At 44.2% G+C, this 17,680-nt stretch overlaps 1 protein-coding gene across 2 annotated transcripts; it reads left to right on the top strand.

Moving 5' to 3' along the window:
- Positions 1-8,977: 8,977 nt before the first annotated feature.
- On the top strand, positions 8,978-17,403 carry LOC123155549 (ABC transporter C family member 10). Of its 2 annotated transcripts, none has more exons than XM_044573702.1 (13): positions 8,978-9,314; positions 10,712-10,778; positions 10,864-12,251; positions 12,477-12,797; positions 12,873-12,959; positions 13,085-13,684; positions 13,792-13,956; positions 14,457-14,751; positions 15,018-15,232; positions 15,330-15,635; positions 16,298-16,361; positions 16,684-16,923; positions 17,092-17,403. In XM_044573702.1, exons 1-13 carry the CDS (start codon positions 9,303-9,305, stop codon positions 17,199-17,201), a joined length of 3,870 nt encoding a protein of 1,289 aa, XP_044429637.1. In that variant the 5' UTR covers positions 8,978-9,302; the 3' UTR covers positions 17,202-17,403. The 2 variants fall into 2 exon arrangements, with proteins under 2 accessions (XP_044429637.1, XP_044429638.1); XM_044573703.1 differs by lacking the exon at positions 8,978-9,314 and adding an exon at positions 10,339-10,356.
- The last annotated feature ends 277 nt before the right edge of the window (positions 17,404-17,680 follow it).

The following is a 17,680-nucleotide window of genomic DNA, read 5'->3' as shown; positions in this document are numbered from 1 at the left end:
TTGAGGCATGTAAGTAGATAAGAGTAAACGCTTGGCAATGTAAGTAGAACTTTTCTTGCGAAGATCATCATTGATTGCTTTTAAAAACTCATGTTCTTGCTCAAGGTTGAGCTTTTCAAAGCGTAACTTCTCATGAGTCCTTAAAAGTTCTCGACGATCTCCTAAGATAGTTTCATGAGCTAACTTAAGAGTGTTTAGTTCTTTAGTTAGGAGCTCAATCTTCTCCTTATCATTGTCATTCGTTTTATCTTGATTAGCATAATTATTTGACGTTTCATCACAGTATTCATCACTAGAGTTGTCAACAAGTAAATTATCATCACCTAACAAGTCATCTTCATCACTATTGAAATCAACATACTCTGGGTGTGATACCTTTGGGCCTTTAGCCATGAAGCATCTTCCAAGTTCTTCATTTTGTGAGTCAAATATGTCATAGGAGTTGGTTGACACAAGTGCTAGACAGGCAACACCTTCATCTTGAGTATATTCGGAGTCGGAGTGATAGCTTCTCTCGGAGTGATTTTCAGAGTCGGAGCCGGATACCCATTCACCAACATGAGCTTGATGTCTTCGTTTTGTGTTGCTCCTTGATGACTTGTCCTTCCTTTCTGAATCCTTGCTTCTCCGGGATGTTCTTCGTTCATAATGATCATATCTACTCCTTCTTTCTCTTGATGGTGATTCTTCTCTTCTACTTCTTCTTTTTGGAGAATCTTCTCTTCTTTTGTAGGGAGCCGTACACTCATTTGAATAGTGTCCGGGTCTTCCAAAATTGTAGCAATTACGCTCACGACTAGAAGATCTTTTGTCATTGTAGGACCTTGACTTGGAACTTCTTTCCTTGCTCCTACTCTTGTAGAACTTGTTGAAGTTCTTCACCATTAGGCTCAATTCTTCATTGAAGGTTTGTTTCTCACTTGATGATGTGGGAGCTTCACATGAGGCTTAGCATCACTTGACTTGTTGTGGAGCTCTTCCTTATCCTTGAGTGACATCTCATGAGCAACAATTCTTCCAATGACTTCCGTTGGCTTGAGATCTTTGTATTTGGGCATCATTTGGATCAATGTGCACACAGTATCATATTTTCCATCCAAGGCTCTTAGGGTCTTCTTGATGATGAATTTGTCGGTCATCTCTTCACTTCCTAAGCTGGCAATCTCAGTTGTGATGAGAGCAAGCCTAGAGTACATTTCATCGACACCTTCACCATCCTTCATTTTGAACTTGTCAAGTTGACTTTGAAGCACATCCAATTTGGATTCCTTGACGGAGTCGGTACCTTCGTGCATGTCAATCAAAGTGTCCCAAATTTCCTTTGCATTCTCAAGACGGCTGATTTTGTTGAATTCTTCGGGGCACAATCCGTTGAAGAGGATATCACAAGCTTGAGCATTGTATTGCAACATCTTCAACTCTTCCGCGGTAGCTTCATGGTTCGGTTCTCTCCCATCAAAGAATTCACCTTGCAAGCCAATACACACAATAGCCCAAATGACGGGGTTATGTCCAAGAATATGCATTTTCATCTTATGCTTCCAACTAGCAAAATTAGTACCATCAAAGTAAGGACCTCTACAGTGGTAATTTCCCTCGCTAGACTCCATACTCTCCTAGGTTGTGAAACCAAGGCTGTGACTACCAAAAGCTATGGAAATCAAAGAAAATGGAGACCAAAGCTCCGATACCACTTGTAGGATCAAAAGTATGTCTAGAGGGGGGTGATTAGACTACTTGACCAAATAAAAATCTAGCCTTTTCCCAAGTTTAGTTCTTGGCAGATTTTAGCAACTTAGCACAAGTCAAGCAATCAACCTACACATGCAATTCTAAGAGTATAGCAGCGGAATGTAAAACAATTGCATATGAAGGTAAGGGGAGGAGTTTGAGAAGGCAAACACAATTGGAGACACGAATGTTTTTGTCGTGGTTCCAATAGGAGGTGCTATCATACATCCACGTTGATGGAGACTTCAACCCACAAAGGGTAACAGTTGCGTGAGTCCATGGAGGGCTCCACCCACGAAGGGTCCACGAAGAAGCAACCTTGTCTATCCCACCATGGCCGTCGCCCACGAAGGACTTTCCTCAATAGGATAGATCTTCACGAAGTAGGCGATCTCCTTGCCCTTACAAACTCCTTGGTTCAACTCCACAATCTTGTCGGAGGCTCCCAAGTGACACCTAGCCAATCTAGGAGACACCACTCTCCAAGAAGTAACAAATGGTGTGTTGATGATGAACTCCTTGCTCTTGTGCTTCAAATGATAGTCTCCCCAACACTCAACTCTCTCTCACACATGATTTGGATTTGGTGGAAAGAAGATTTGAGTGGAAAGCAACTTGGGGAAGGCTAGATATCAAGATTCATATGGTAGGAATGGAATATCTTGACCTCAACACAAGTGTAGGTGGTTCTCTCTCAGAAAATGTATGTTGGAAGTGTAGGCATGTTCTGATGGCTCTCTCCACGAATGAAGAGTGGGTGGAGGGGTATATATAGCCTCCACACAAAATCTAACCGTTACACACAACTTACCAATCTCGGTGGGACCGAATCGTGAAACTCGGTCGGACCGATTTAGCAAATAATGTGACCGTTAGGATTCTCGGTGGGACCGACATGTCAACTCGGTGGGACCGATATGGTTAGGGTTAGGGCATAACGTAATCTCGGTGAGACCAATTTTGGTAATAAGCTAACCAGAGAGTTGGTCAGGCAAACTCGGTGGGACCGATTCGCTCATCTTGGTGAGACCGAAACGTTACGAAAGGGAAACAGAGAGTTTGCATTGAAATCTCGGTGGGACCGATCGCTCATCTTGGTTGGACTGAAACATTACGAAGGGAAACAGAGAGATTACAATCCCATCTTGGTGAGACCGAGATCCCTATCGGTGAGACCGAAAAGACTAGGGTTTGTGGCAGTGGCTATGACATCTGAACTCGGTGGCGCCGGATAGATAGTTTCGGTGGGGCTGAGTTTGATTTTTGGTTTGGGTCATATGTGGATGTGAGAAAGTAGTTGAGGGCTTTGGAGCATATCACTAATCATTTTGAGCAAGAAACTCATTAAGCAACACCTCATCCCTCCTTGATAGTATTGGCTTTTCCTATAGACTCAATGTGATCTTGGATCACTAAAATAGAAAATGTAGAGTCTTGAGCTTTGAGCTTGAGCCAATCCTTTTGTCCTTAGCATTTTGAGGGATCCACTTTTCTCATCCATGCCATGCCAATCATTGAGCTTTCCTGAAATACTTATCTTGAAATAGCATTAGCCTAATGAGTTATATGTTGTTAGGAATTACCAAAACCACCCAAGGATAGTTACACTTTCAACGGGAACCTTCCATGCACACACCAGCCAATGAATAGCGCATACGCCGGCAAGTCATGCATCGAGTACATGTACCAGGCATGCATTATGAAGTTCTGTTTGCTAAAGGGGTCGTATGTCTTGAATCCATTATCCCAAGCTTCTTGCAATTCGTCCTTAAGCGGCTGCATGTACACATTCATATTCTTCCCCGGATAGTTGGGCCCTGGAATTATCAATGTCAGGAAAATGTTCTTTCTTTGCATAATCTTCCCAGGGGGGAGATTGAGTGGAATGACAAACACGGGCCAACAGCTATATGGGACTGCCATCTGACCAAACACACTGAACCCATGTGTGCTGATGGCTACTCGAGGATGCCTTGGATCTGCCGTTTTTTCCTTATGTAATGCATCGAAGCGCTTCCACGCTTCACCATCCGATGTGTGCACCATCATCACATTCCCATCTGCATCTAGTTCGGTTCTTTTGCCCGTTTTGTGCCATGTCATTTGTCTGGCCGTCTCTTCGACCATGAAAAGACGTTGAAGTCTTGGTACGATTGGCATATACTGAAGAACATTAATGGGTATTTTGTCTGCGTCTTCTCACCCATACCATTGTCTACCACAACATACCTGGAAGAATTGCAAATGGGACAATAGTTCAAGTCCTCATACTGAAGCCTAAATAAGACACATTCTTTCTCACAGGCATGTATCTTCTCATAGGGCATCTTAAGAGCACGGAGGATTTTGTCTGACTGGTACCGGTTTGGAGGTACCACATGGCCTTTGGGTAGAAATCGTCCGAAAACTGTCATCATCACGTCGTAGCATTCTCTGCCCAAGTTGAATTGAGACTTCAAAGCCATTATCTGTGAGATGGAATCCAGCTGACAAAGCTCGGTGTGCTCGTGGAGAGGAAGTTTTGAGGACTCCAACATTTCAGTGAAGGCCTTTGCAGATTCCTCCATCTCCTCGTCCGAGTCCCGAGCATCGTCAAAGTCTTGCACCATGTCTGCGGTCCCGGTACCATACTCGTCGGTGCAACGACGAACCACCTCGGCTCTGGCACGTTGGGTAGACTCACCATGTAATGTCCAGACCGTGTAACCAGACGTAAAACCATACTTCTGCAGGTGTTTACTCATTTGAAGCTCGTCCCTCTGATTATAGTTGTCGCACCGGGCACAGGGGCACCAGCTAAATTCCTGGCCATTTAAAAATGCGGCTCTAACAAACCCCTTAGTTTTTGTTAACCATTCCTCGGTCCAAACATACTGACTAGTGTAACCGGTGTACATCCACGCACGATCACTCATATTGACTTCCTACTGGACACACAAGAAATATATACATAATTAGGTGAACCATATCCATCAGTTAATGGAGTTTGTTAGTTTTATTACGTCCATGCAACCTACACGCTAATAGGTAAGGATAGGTCCTAATCCCACCCGAGTATGAGTAGATCAGGTTCGTTTTCCCATGCTCTGCTCCGGATCCGACACAAAATTTTGGCAGCACCTCCCCGCTGTTCTCCTTATACACGTCTCGCCAATAAGCAGAGAGGATATGTACCCGGAGAACAACAGGGAGGCACTGATGAAATTCTGCATCGGATCCGGAGCTAAGCATATAGGAAAACGAACCCAATCTACACATACTCGGGTTGTCCATGGATAACGTTGGACAATTTGAAAGAATCATGATTATAAATATGCAAATGCATGCATATTTATAGATGTAACCCTTTCGAACGGGAGACGCATAGTGGTTATGCATACTGATGATTGACACCTATAACTAGCAAGTTTCATTGGCATGAAGACCGGAACAGAGCAAATGAAGGGGGGAGGAGGAGATGTCATTTGTGCTCACCAACGAATGCAGGGGCGGAGCTCGTCGAACACTAGACCTTCGCAACAACGAAATAACTGCATATTTAAATCAAAAGATGAGTAACATAGCAAGTATTCGACACCGACGGCCACATGTACCTCGCACTGACGATACTTGCTATTTACGGTACCATCGACACTGAGGAACCCTCTAACCCGCTCGTCCCCGGGTAAACTAAATAGCAACTACCATGGGTGCAAGGTACATGAGGCCGTCGGTGTTTAACACTACATCCACATCCCACAAGTGAAGCTGGCGCCCGGCGTCCCGCAACAATAGTTCTGGTGGCCGGTGACGATCGAACACCTTGGCGAATTTGTCTGGCAGCCTCTGCGATGAGGATTAAAGCCAAGTTTTGAAATTTTCAAACAACCAAACCGACTTGAGTTAGTTTCGGTGTTTCAAGTTTCAACACTTAGCTTTCAATCGTCATCTCTGAGGCTGCCAGACAAATTTGCAATGGTGTTCGACCACCATCGACACCGAGAACTGTTATTGCTGGACGCAGGACCCTGTGTCACTTTTGGGACGTGGATGTAGTATTCGACACCGACGGACACATGTACCTCGCACAGGCGATACTTACTATTTAGGGTACCACCGACACCGAGGAACCCCCTAATTAACCCCCTAATAATTAACCCTAAATAGCAAGTATTATCGGTGCGAGATACATGTGGCGCTCGACGTTGAACACCAGATCCATATCCCATAAGTGAAGCCGGCGCCCGGCGCTTTGGGACGCAGGACGTCGGCGCCATTTGTGGGACGTGGATGTAGTGTTCGACACCGACGGCCACATGTATCTCGCACCAATGATACTTGCTATTTAGGGTCTTCTTCTTCTTCTTCTTCTTCTTCTTCTTCTTCTTCTTCTTCTTCCTCCCTCCTCCTCCTACTTCTACTCCTCTTCTTCTTCTAAACTAAAACTAAAACTAATCTAAAATAAACTAAATTAAACTAAACTAAAACTAAAACTAAAACTAAACTGAAAATAAAACTAAAACTAAAACTGAAACTAAAATAGAAACTAAACTAAAAGAAATGAAAAAAAACTAAACTAAAAAAGGGGCGACAGAAGAAACCTGCAGGGGATCGCCGGAGGAGGGCGAGGTCGGCCGGTGGGGCGGGGCGGCGCAGGGCCGCGGGGAGGAGGGCGACAGCGGGGCGGGGCGGCTCAGGGCCGCAGGGAGGGGTCCGGCACCGGGGCGGCACGGCGCTGGCCTCTCCGGCGATGGGGCGCGGTGGGGCGACGGGGCGCGTTGGGGTTCCTCTTCGCGGGGAGGGGGGCGGGTTGGACGGTGGCGGGGGCTGGGTCCTGGGGGCGGGGCTGGCCGGCGGGGGCGACAGCGGCAAGGAAGGAGAGAGGCGGGCACGCGGGGGAGGGGAGACAGAGAAAGAGAGAGAGGGGAGACGACACGACCCGTTAAGTGGGCCTTCTTTGCCGTCTGCTAGCAGACGGCAAAGAGGGCGGTCGTTTAGGGCTGGTCTACGTCTCCTCTTTGCCGTCCGCTGGCGGACGGCAAAGAACCTGACCTAGCCACGCGTGCCCTGTGGGGCCCACCTGGCCCTTTGTTGTCTGCCTTCCAGCTCTTTGCCGTCAGCTGGCTGACGGCAAAGAATCAGCTGACGATAAATACCCATTTGCCATCAGCCCTTTCTTTGCCGTCAGCTTTGTGGAAGCGAACGACAAATAGCCTCTTGCTGTCAGCTGTCAGATGACAAAGATGTGGCAGACGGCAAATTGCCAGATTCCAGTAGTGTAGGCTTTTTCGAAATCTATTTTAAAGATCACTCCATTCAACTTTTTATGGTGAAGCTCATGTACAGTTTCATGCAACACAACAACTCCATCTAGTATGTTTGCGTCCTTGCATAAATGCTGCTTGAGTGGGCTTGACGACATGGTCAGCCACCCCATTCAAACCGGTTAGTTGCGACCTTCGTAAAGATTTTGAAGCTTACATTTATAAGGCAAATCGGTCGATATTGTTGAATACAACTAGCCTCCTTAATCTTGGGCAGTAGGATAATCTCCCAAAGTTTAAGCGGGAAATATCAAGGTCTTTGGTATGCAGTTGGTTAAACAACTGAACCAAGTCTGCCTTGATCACGTCCCAAAAGCATTGATAAAACTCCGCCGGAAATCCATCCAGTCCCGGAGCCTTGTTGTGTTCCATTTGAAACACCGCGGTTTGAATTTCCTCCTCAGAGAACGGAGAGGTTAAGAATTCATTTTCCGCTTCCGAAACTTGAGGTATGTCATGAGTGAAAGACTCGTCCATCTCAAAAAGTGTTTGAGTGGAAGGACCAAAAAGCTCTTTGTAATACTTAGTAATATAATCTCTGAGCGGTGCGTCCCCCTCGATACGGCCTTCCTCCTGGTCAAGAGCAAAGATACGTTTCTTTCTATGTCTGCCATTGGCCAACATTTGAAAGTATTTCGTATTATCATCACCTTGAGGAAGAGATTAAGTGGTACCAACGTTCCAAGGCCGACTCGCTCATTCAAGGTGATGATAATACGAAATACTTTCAAATGTTGGCAAGCTGGCTGCACCTCCCGGCCCAAGCACGACACACTTAATAAATGGGCCGGCCCTCGACTCGTTTATCCTTAATGGGCCCCATGTTTTTGTGCTAATTTGGTATTTTGGTTGTTTTGGGGCTATATGTAAAACACAAATCAGAAAAATAAAAGTAATAAACTTTTTTTGAGAAGAATAAAAATAAAATAAAGTATTTTTTAAGGATAATAAAATAAAAAAATAAACGGGTCATGCGTGCTGGCACGTGGGCCTCACTTTGCGGCCCAAGGCTTGCCACATATCGGGTATGACCCGTTTAGCCACGTATTGGGCCAGGCCCATGATGGACTAGGCATGCCGATAACGGCTTAGTTGGCCAGGTTTACGCACGACTGCTACAAAATCACTAATTAAGGAGTACTTCTTTCAAAGATCACTCCCACCTCCTCAGGTTGTGACAAGTGGCGCACTGCATGCGCGCTACTTGTCACAACCTGAGACTTTCCTCTTTTTCGTACATCCGTTTATTAAAAACGTTTTATCTCTTAAACTGCACGTCCAAGTCTCGAACCGTTTTCACCATTGGATCCTCGCGTCGAGATCTTCAAAACTAGATCCCATGTTGATTGGTTTTGACGATTTTTTTCAAAAAAATCAAACGAAAAAATCAGACAAAAAAACCGAACTGGGAGCATGTTTTTTTCTTTTCGAAAGATGTGCCTCTCGCGGAAGCAAAACCGTGTCTATCACGAAAGGAAAAAAACAAAAACACGTTTTTTTTCTGTTTCTGAGAGTCACGGCCGTGCCTCTCACGGAAGCAAATAAATAAATAAATCAAAAAACACATTTCTTTTCTGTTTATGAGAGTCACGGCCGTGCCTCTCGCGGAAGCAAAAAAAATATTCTTTCGTGCAATTTGTTTTTCAAAAGTTTATATTCCAAAAGTTAAGGAAGACCCGTGGAAAACAAAAAAGTTAAAAAACCCTAAAAACCCTGTTTAAAAGGCCAGAAACGCATGAAAAAATTAAAAGATAAAATTCAAAGGAAGTGTTCAAAGCGTGGCGCGTGATTGCGGCTGAGAGGACGCATCCCCAAATAATAGTTATGAGTCTTTCGAAGTAGCGGTGGTGAACTAGTTGCTCTCGCACTACTGCCGTTTGTGGGGGAGCGCTTCTTGGGCCTCTCTTCTAGAAAACTAGCATCATCAGCCTGACGAGTGGGAGCCACACTTGGTCTGAACCAAACCGACCAGATCACACAGTTCCTCTTCACGCCACCACCATCGCTTTTCCCCATTCCCTCGCCGCCGCCGGCGGCGGCGGCTCCGACCCACCTCCGATCTCCGCCTCCGAAGCTGCATCATGGCCCGCCTCCTCTCTTCTCCCACCACCACCGTACCGCCTCCATCGACGACTGCCTCGTCCGAGCCAACCTGCGGCCTCGCCCGAGCTTCTCCACCGCCGATGTCGGCCCCCTCGTCGCCAAGTTGGTCCGCACCAGCACCGCCGATGGATGCTGCTTTAGCTGGTTCTGCTTTGATCCACACCAATGTGGAACGAGGTGATTCCGTTTCTATGCAGTAGAAAAATGTGGCATGTGAGGTGATTCCGTTTGCATAGTACTAGTAGTAGTATATTCATATGGAGGCCACTGCCCGTGGTTTATGTTAATCGGTTGATAGCTTACTATATTGGTCAGTTGCAGAAGATTTGACTCTCAAGCTTAGATCTCAGCGTACCACATGATATGTTAGAAAACTTGTACACACGCACATCACGTCAGCAGGCTGTCTCAAAGTAGCAAGTAGCTGCTTTCCATTATGAGGGGGGCCTTGGAATACACCATTGTAGTTATAAAAGAGCTTGCGGCGCCGAGCCCTGCGGCTTAGCTTGGACAGAGGAGGAGGATGAGGAGGAGGGCGCTACTGCTCACTAGCCTAGTGGCCTAGAGAGGTCAACCCTGGCATCATTGCTTCTTCATAGTTTCCTAGCCGAACAAAGCAGTTCTTGTAGTTTCTTGTAGCCAAACATATCCTGATTTGGGTTTCCTTGATTTCTATGTGGCAATGTGATCTTTGTGTTCCGAGCACGCGTTCAAATTGCCGTGTGTCCTTCTGGATAATTTCGTGGGTTTTGGACTCTGAGGTTGCTCCAGTACCGGTATTTATAGTATGTGTTCCTTCATGAAGAAAGAGTATCTGTTCCTTGTGAGATTAGGGTATCTGTTCCACTCTGCAGTGCCACTCTGTGTGATCTTTGTCTGCTCCTTCATTAAGAAAGAGTAGCATTAATGTGGAATGGGGTGATTCCGTTTCTATGCAGTGGAACAGGAGTAGATAATGTGGCATGTGAGGTGATTCCGTCTGCATCTATTAATACCACCGGAATGGGTTGCAGAAGATTTGATTCTCAAGCTGCGCTCTCAGCATATCGCAGGAGATTACAGAACTTGCGCGCACGCACATAGCACGTCCGCACGTTGTCAGCGCCGTCCTTGTAGTAGTCAGTCCTTGTAGTAGTCATAAAAGAGCTTGCGGCGTCGAGCCCTGCAGCTTAGCTTGGGGCGAGGAGGAGGACGCTATTTGATTCAGCAGCCTAGAGAGGTCAACACTGGCATCATTGCTTCATTTGTGGCACCAAACAAAATAGTTTTTGTACTTTCTTGTAGCCAAACAAAACCGTGCAGTTTTTCTTCTTCAGCTTTGGGTTTCCTTTATTTTTATGTGGCAATGTGATCTTTGTGTTCCGAGCGAGCGTTCAAATTTCTGTGTGTCCCTCTAAATAATTTCATGGGATTTGGACTCTGAGGTTGCTCCAGTACCAGTATTTGTAGGATCTGTTCTTTGTCTGCTCCTTCATAAAGAAAGAGTATCTGTTCTTTGCCTTCTCCTTCATAAAAAAAGATCATCTCTTCTCTGTCTTAAGTCCTAAATGGTCCCCTGTTCATGATTGGTGCAGGGTTGCAACAGGAGCTTATCCACCTGGGAGCAACACAGATTGCGCGCACATATGGGTTCCTTCACAAGTAAATCTCTGCTCAACTTCCTCATCTTACATATCAAGCTACTGTATATCACTACTGCCACCTTTGCTAAGGCTACTTTTTCCAGGCGATGAGGTAGTTGACTCTGAGAGTCAGGTGTCTCCCTTTGCTAAAGCTGGGTTTTTCAGCAAGATGTCATTTTGGTGGTTGAATCCTTTAATGAAGATGGGCTACAAGAAACCCCTTGAGGACAAAGACATGCCACTTCTAGGCGCCACAGATCGAGCACACAACCAGTACTCGATGTTCATGGAGAAACTGAATGGCAAGAAGCAGTCGCCGTCACACGGCACACCATTATTCTTCTGGACTATTGTTTCCTGTCACAGGCATGCCATCTTGGTCTCAGGTTTCTTTGCTTTGCTCAAGGTTCTAACGGTAACTGCTGGCCCAATAATTCTCAAGGCATTCATCAATGTATCACTTGGGAAAGGGACCTTTAAACACGAAGGCTATGTGCTTGCTGCGTTACTGTTCGTCTGCAAATGCTGTGAATCGTTGTCACAGAGACAGTGGTATTTCCGCACTAGGAGATTAGGACTGCAGGTGAGGTCACTCCTGTCAGCTGCTATTTATAAGAAACAACAGAAGCTATCAAATGCAGCAAAAATGAAGCACTCTTCTGGAAATATTATGAACTATGTGATCGTCGATGCGTATCGGATTGGGGAATCCCCATACTGGTTCCATCAAACATGGACGACAAGTGTTCAGCTTTGCATTTCTCTGGCAATTCTATACAATGCGGTTGGTGCTGCAATGATTTCATCTTTGGTTGTCATCGTTCTGACCGTATTGTCCAACGTTCCATTGGCCAGACTGCAACACAAATCTAAGAGTAAACTTATGGAAGCACAAGATGTGAGATTGAAAGCCATGTCTGAGTCATTAGTTCATATGAAGGTCTTGAAACTTTATGCATGGGAATCTCACTTCAAGAAGGTCATCGAGGGGTTGAGAAAGGTTGAGTACAAGTGGTTGTCAGCATTCCAGCTTAGGAGGGCATACAACATTTTCATGTTCTGGTCTTCACCTGTTCTGGTTTCGGCAGCGACCTTTCTGACATGCTATCTTCTGGAAATCCCTCTTGATGCTAGCAGTGTCTTCACCTTTATGGCAACTCTACATCTTGTGCAAGACCCAATAAGGTTAGTACCAGAAGTTATTGCAGCCGTGATACAGGCTAAGGTTGCGTTCATTCGAATATCAAAGTTCCTTGATGCACCTGAGCTAAACGGGCAAGTTAGGAAGAAATATTATGTTGGCATTGATTACCCTATAGCGATGAATTCGTGTAGCTTCTCGTGGGAGGAGAGCACATCAAAACAAACTCTAAAGAATATAAATCTGATAGTCAAAGGTGGAGAAAAGATTGCGATTTGTGGAGAGGTGGGATCAGGAAAGTCGACACTTTTGGCTGCTGTACTCGGAGAGGTCCCCAAAATTGAAGGCATGGTATGATTTTTTACCAACTTCATATGTATATGTTAATGACATAGATGCCATATTTGGAATTTAGACACGATTAAAAGAAAAATATCCTTTGACAAGCATCATGATAGATTCGAAATTTATGAAAATTATGCTTGACTATATTTGCCAACGTGAAGTATCTTAATCAATTCATTTTTTTCATAAAAGCCTTATATCAAATTCATGATCTTTGCATAAACTTTCCAGATCCAAGTCTGCGGGAAAATAGCTTATGTTTCTCAGAATGCATGGATCCAATCAGGAACTGTGCAAGAAAATATTCTCTTTGGATCACCGATGGACGGGGAAAGATACCACAACACAATCGCAAGGTGCTCGTTGGTCAAGGACCTTGAAATGTTGCCATATGGAGATTGTACCCAAATTGGGGAGAGAGGCATAAATCTTAGTGGTGGTCAGAAGCAGCGCGTCCAGCTTGCTCGTGCACTATACCAAAATGCAGACATCTATCTTCTTGATGACCCTTTCAGTGCTGTTGATGCCCATACAGCCACAAGTCTCTTCAATGTAAGGATCATATCAGCAGATGCAGATTGTATTTCTATTTGATTATGAACTGTTTGACAAAGCTCTTTGTAACAGGAATATGTCATGAGTGCTCTATCAGACAAGACCGTACTTTTGGTGACGCACCAAGTGGATTTTTTACCTGTATTTGACTCCATTTTGGTACCTCTCCCCACTTCGAAGAAGTCACCATATGCTAATATACGTGCCTCTATGATCTATATTTATCTGTAATTATCTTTATTTATTTGTTGATGTCATCTAAATCTACTGATGATTCTTGGCAGTTAATGTCAGATGGAGAGGTTATTCGGTCTGCACCTTATCAAGATCTATTGGCAGATTGTGAAGAATTTAAAGACCTTGTAAATGCCCATAAAGATACTACTGGTGTTTTGGATCTTAATAACAATATACCCACTCGAAGACCTGAGGAAGTATCAATAAAGGAGACACATGATATTCATCGAAGTAGATATGCAGAGTCTGTCAAGCTATCACCGGCAGATCAACTGATCAAGAAAGAGGAAAGAGAAACAGGGGATGCAGGTGTTAAGCCTTATATGCTTTACCTGCGCCAGAACAAAGGCCTCCTGTATTTCTCTTTGTGTATGATTTCCTACACAATGTTTGTAGCTGGGCAAATATTACAGAATTGGTGGATGGCTGCTAATGTCCAAAATCCTCATGTTAGCACACTGAAGTTAATTTCTGTGTACATTATTATGGGAGTTTGCACAATGTTCTTCTTGCTATCAAGATCTTTTGTAGTTGTTGTTCTTGGGATCCAGACATCAAGATCCTTATTTTCCCAATTGCTCAATTCATTGTTCCGTGCACCAATGTCCTTCTTTGATTCTACTCCTCTTGGAAGGGTTCTTAGCCGGGTAAGAATTATTAATAGAGTGGTAAATACAATATATTTCCATTACGTGTTACACCCAAGGATTTTTCTCACGATAGATTAACTCGTTCCCTTTTTCTTCTACTGCAGGTCTCTTTAGATTTGAGTATCGTTGACCTTGATGTTCCATTTTCCTTTGCATTTAGTCTTGGTGCGAGCTTAAGTGCATTTAGCAATCTAGGGGTATTGGTTGCTATTACATGGCAAGTTCTGTTTGTATCCGTGCCAGTGATAGTTTTGGCAATTTGGTTGCAGGTAATTGGTATGACTTTGTTTCTTTGTGGCTAAGGGCAACTCCAACGCGGATCACCTAATGCCCGGACATGAATGGTCTTGGCAATTTTAGCCATCCAATGCTAGTCACCAAATATCCGTGGACGTCCGAATTTCCTCAAACTGCGGGAGTTTTGGGGGAGTCCGGACGTCTGCCTGACCCACTGTTAGTTGGTCCACATCTCCCCACAACCCATGTGCACTCATCTCTTTTTCCTCTCGGTCTGCCTGGCCCAGTCATAGCCCACTGTCCGGATTTGGTGACTACGGTTGGATGGATGGTCTGTTTGCGGGCATGTTTGGACGTGTCCGCGGACATTTGATGATGTCCATTAGGTGATCCGCGTTGGAGTTACCCTAAGCCTCATGTCTATGGTTATTCTATTTCAACCACCAATTGATGTTCTGTGCTGCTATTTTTGTCCTACAGTTTTGCATTATATGTTCTCATTAACCGAAACCTGTTATGTTTGGTCATACAGAGGTACTATCTTGCCTCAGCCAAGGAATTGATGCGGATCAATGGTACTACCAAGTCTGATCTAGCAAATCACTTAGGTGAATCGATTTCAGGGGCTATAACAATAAGGGCCTTTGAGGAAGAAGATCGTTTCTTTGCCAAAAATTTGGATCTTGTTGACAAGAATGCCAGTCCATATTTCTGTAATTTTGCAGCAACTGAATGGTTGATTCAACGTTTGGAGATACTGAGCACTGCAGTTCTTTCTTTTTCTGCCTTCATCATGGCCCTCCTTCCTCAAGGAACCTTCAGCCCTGGTAAGCAATTGTATGAACACCATGGTGCTTCAGATATTTGAACAAAGTTGAGTAGTCAGCATTGCTTGCATCTGATTTGCAAAAAGTATGATCTTAGATGCATTCACATGTAAATGTTGCTACTTTTTCAGCGACTTCTGACTGAATTCTAATGCTCATGTGCCGAAGTTAACTAAATAAAGTATTTGATACTTTACAGATGTACAGTTTATGAATATTAATATTGCAAATAGTAGAATTAATTCCTTGTTTTCATACCTGCACAGGTTTTGTGGGAATGGCATTGTCCTATGGTCTTTCCCTAAATTTTGCGTTTGTTGTCTCTATTGAAATGCAATGCAAACTTGCGAATCAAATAATCTCGGTGGAACGGGTGAACCAGTACATGGACATACAAAGTGAAGCAGCAGAAGTTGTTGAAGAAAATCGACCGTTATCAGATTGGCCCCAAAATGGCAATGTGGATATTAGGGATTTGCAGGTATCAGATATAAATATTTGCACGTGCTCCTTGCAAGGTAAAAAAAAATTCTGTTAACACTTCTAACAGATGTATGCAATTGATTTTCGTCTGACAGATCAGGTATAGGAAAGATGCTCCCCTTGTACTACATGGAATCACTTGCAGGTTTGAAGGTGGAGATAAGATTGGTATAGCTGGTCGAACGGGAAGTGGCAAGACAACGTTAATTGGTGCATTGTTTCGTCTTGTTGAACCCGCCGAAGGGAAAATAATTATAGACTCTGTGGACATCAGCACAATAGGCTTGCATGACCTGCGTTCGCATTTGGGTATCATTCCACAAGATCCAACACTTTTTCAGGGTACAGTAAGATACAATCTAGATCCTCTTGGGCAATTCTCAGATCAACAAATATGGGAGGTAAGATGTACGCATCTATGTTGCTTTTTCTCATCTTACCCAATGATCAGATAAGATAATGATGAAAAGGTATCACACTGAAAGAACCTGATGTATGTTTATTGTTTAATCATGAGTCAGTCCTTGCAGTACTATTGCAGTTCAGTTCAGTCCAGTTACTTTGATATATACCTTAGATTTCATAGAGTCAAATTGGGGAGGAAGTTGAATTAGAGGAATGTCAAAAGACAAGTTGCCTTTCTCATAAAAAAGCTAGATTGCCTAAGAGGACCTAGATAAATTTTCGTTGATCAAAGTAATAAGTGTTGAAGTATATCTGGATTGCCCAACCTTCTTCATCAGTTTGGACTTTTGATTCTAGTGGTTGGTTCATGAAACTTAATAAGTACACAAATTCGAGTTCAGAACTCAAACAGATTGGTTTAACGCCTGGTAGGATTGTACAGCCACACACCTCCCACCAACTGATCGCTTAGGTCCCACTTTCTCATTTTGTGGTGCATGAACATTTCAAAATTAATACTCCCTCCGTTCGTTTTTATAAGGCGTTTCAGACAGCTGGTTTTAAACTGTTTAGCACAGTGTCTGAACCGGCTAAAACGTCTTATATAAGCGAACAGAGGGAGTACTAAAGTGGTCGTTTCATTATTATTGTGCTGCAGGTTCTTGACAAATGTCAACTTCTTGAAGCTGTCCAGGAGAAGGAACAGGGATTGGATTCACTTGGTAGGAAACTTCACTTTCACCTATAATTTCTTTTCTGCAGTTCCTTTTTCGAAACTAATAACATGGGAAAACAGAAACTCTGGTCTAATCAGTTCAGAAACTGAAATAGGTGTGATAACACATGTGCCACTAAATATGTCAATTTTTATTAGTCCTAGGCGCATTCTCCACCAATAGAGGAGGGTGCAGGCCCATGTACTTCGAACCCATCAATGGATTATCTCCAACAATGAATCGGAATCTTAATGGCTCTCATATTTTTGCTAGCATGATGTTTGGAACTGTCTGATTCATATTACTGATCAAGATCTTATCTTCATAGTTGTGGAAGACGGGTCGAACTGGAGTATGGGTCAAAGGCAGCTCTTCTGTCTGGGACGCGCACTTTTGAGAAGATGCCGCATCTTAGTTCTGGATGAAGCGACAGCCTCTATAGACAATGCAACAGATGCTGTCCTTCAGAAAACGATCCGGACAGAATTCAAACATTGCACCGTTATTACAGTTGCACACCGTATACCAACAGTTGTGGACTGCGATATGGTACTTGCAATGAGCGACGGTATGTTGCTCTTATCCGGCAACTTATAAGAAATATAGTGACATGTTTGTAGAACTCATCGTCTTATTGACCTGAACCAATCAATATGAAATATTTGAATTATACTTGGAACCAAATATTTATTGTGGATCTTTCCCATACTAATGAGCTATATATGAACACTTCCAGGGAGAGTAGTGGAGTATGACAAACCTACAAAGCTCATGGAAACTGAAGGATCTCTCTTCCGCAACCTGGTCAACGAGTACTGGTCATACACATCGAACGGAAATATTTAGAAGGGACTGCCAATTTTGATTGTTTACTTGCTGCAGCTTTCCAAGAGATAAAAGATAAATTTCGATGTATTTCATCAACGGGAAGCAGCTTTGCTTTGCGTTTGTGTTAAGAAGAAGTGTCTTTTATGTTGCGACTGGCATAACGGGCCGCGAGTTCCTACAGAACCACAAAGAATAGTTGAAAATGTATTTGTTGTATCCCTATCGGCCCAGTCCAATTTCTATCAAGTGACTCTGATGATCTTGGAGGGCACAAGTGTGTCTGCCCCAGCGCGCCGTTGCTGCTACTAGAAATAATACTAGCAGCATCACATCAGGATGACGAGTGGGAGCCACACTTGGGCTGAACCAGATCACACAGTTCATCTTCATCGCTTTGCCCCCCATTCCTTCGCCTCGCCTCGCCGCCGGCGGCCCCGGCCCACCTCCCCTCTCCGCCTCGGATCCTGCATCATGGCCTGCCTCATCTCCTCTCCCAC

The sequence above is a fragment of the Triticum aestivum genome, chromosome 7B (assembly GCF_018294505.1).
Source record: "Triticum aestivum cultivar Chinese Spring chromosome 7B, IWGSC CS RefSeq v2.1, whole genome shotgun sequence".
In the NCBI taxonomy this organism is placed as follows: Eukaryota; Viridiplantae; Streptophyta; class Magnoliopsida; order Poales; family Poaceae; genus Triticum; species Triticum aestivum.
Note: the sequence above shows the minus strand (reverse complement) of the source record. Positions and strands in the feature narration are given on the sequence as shown.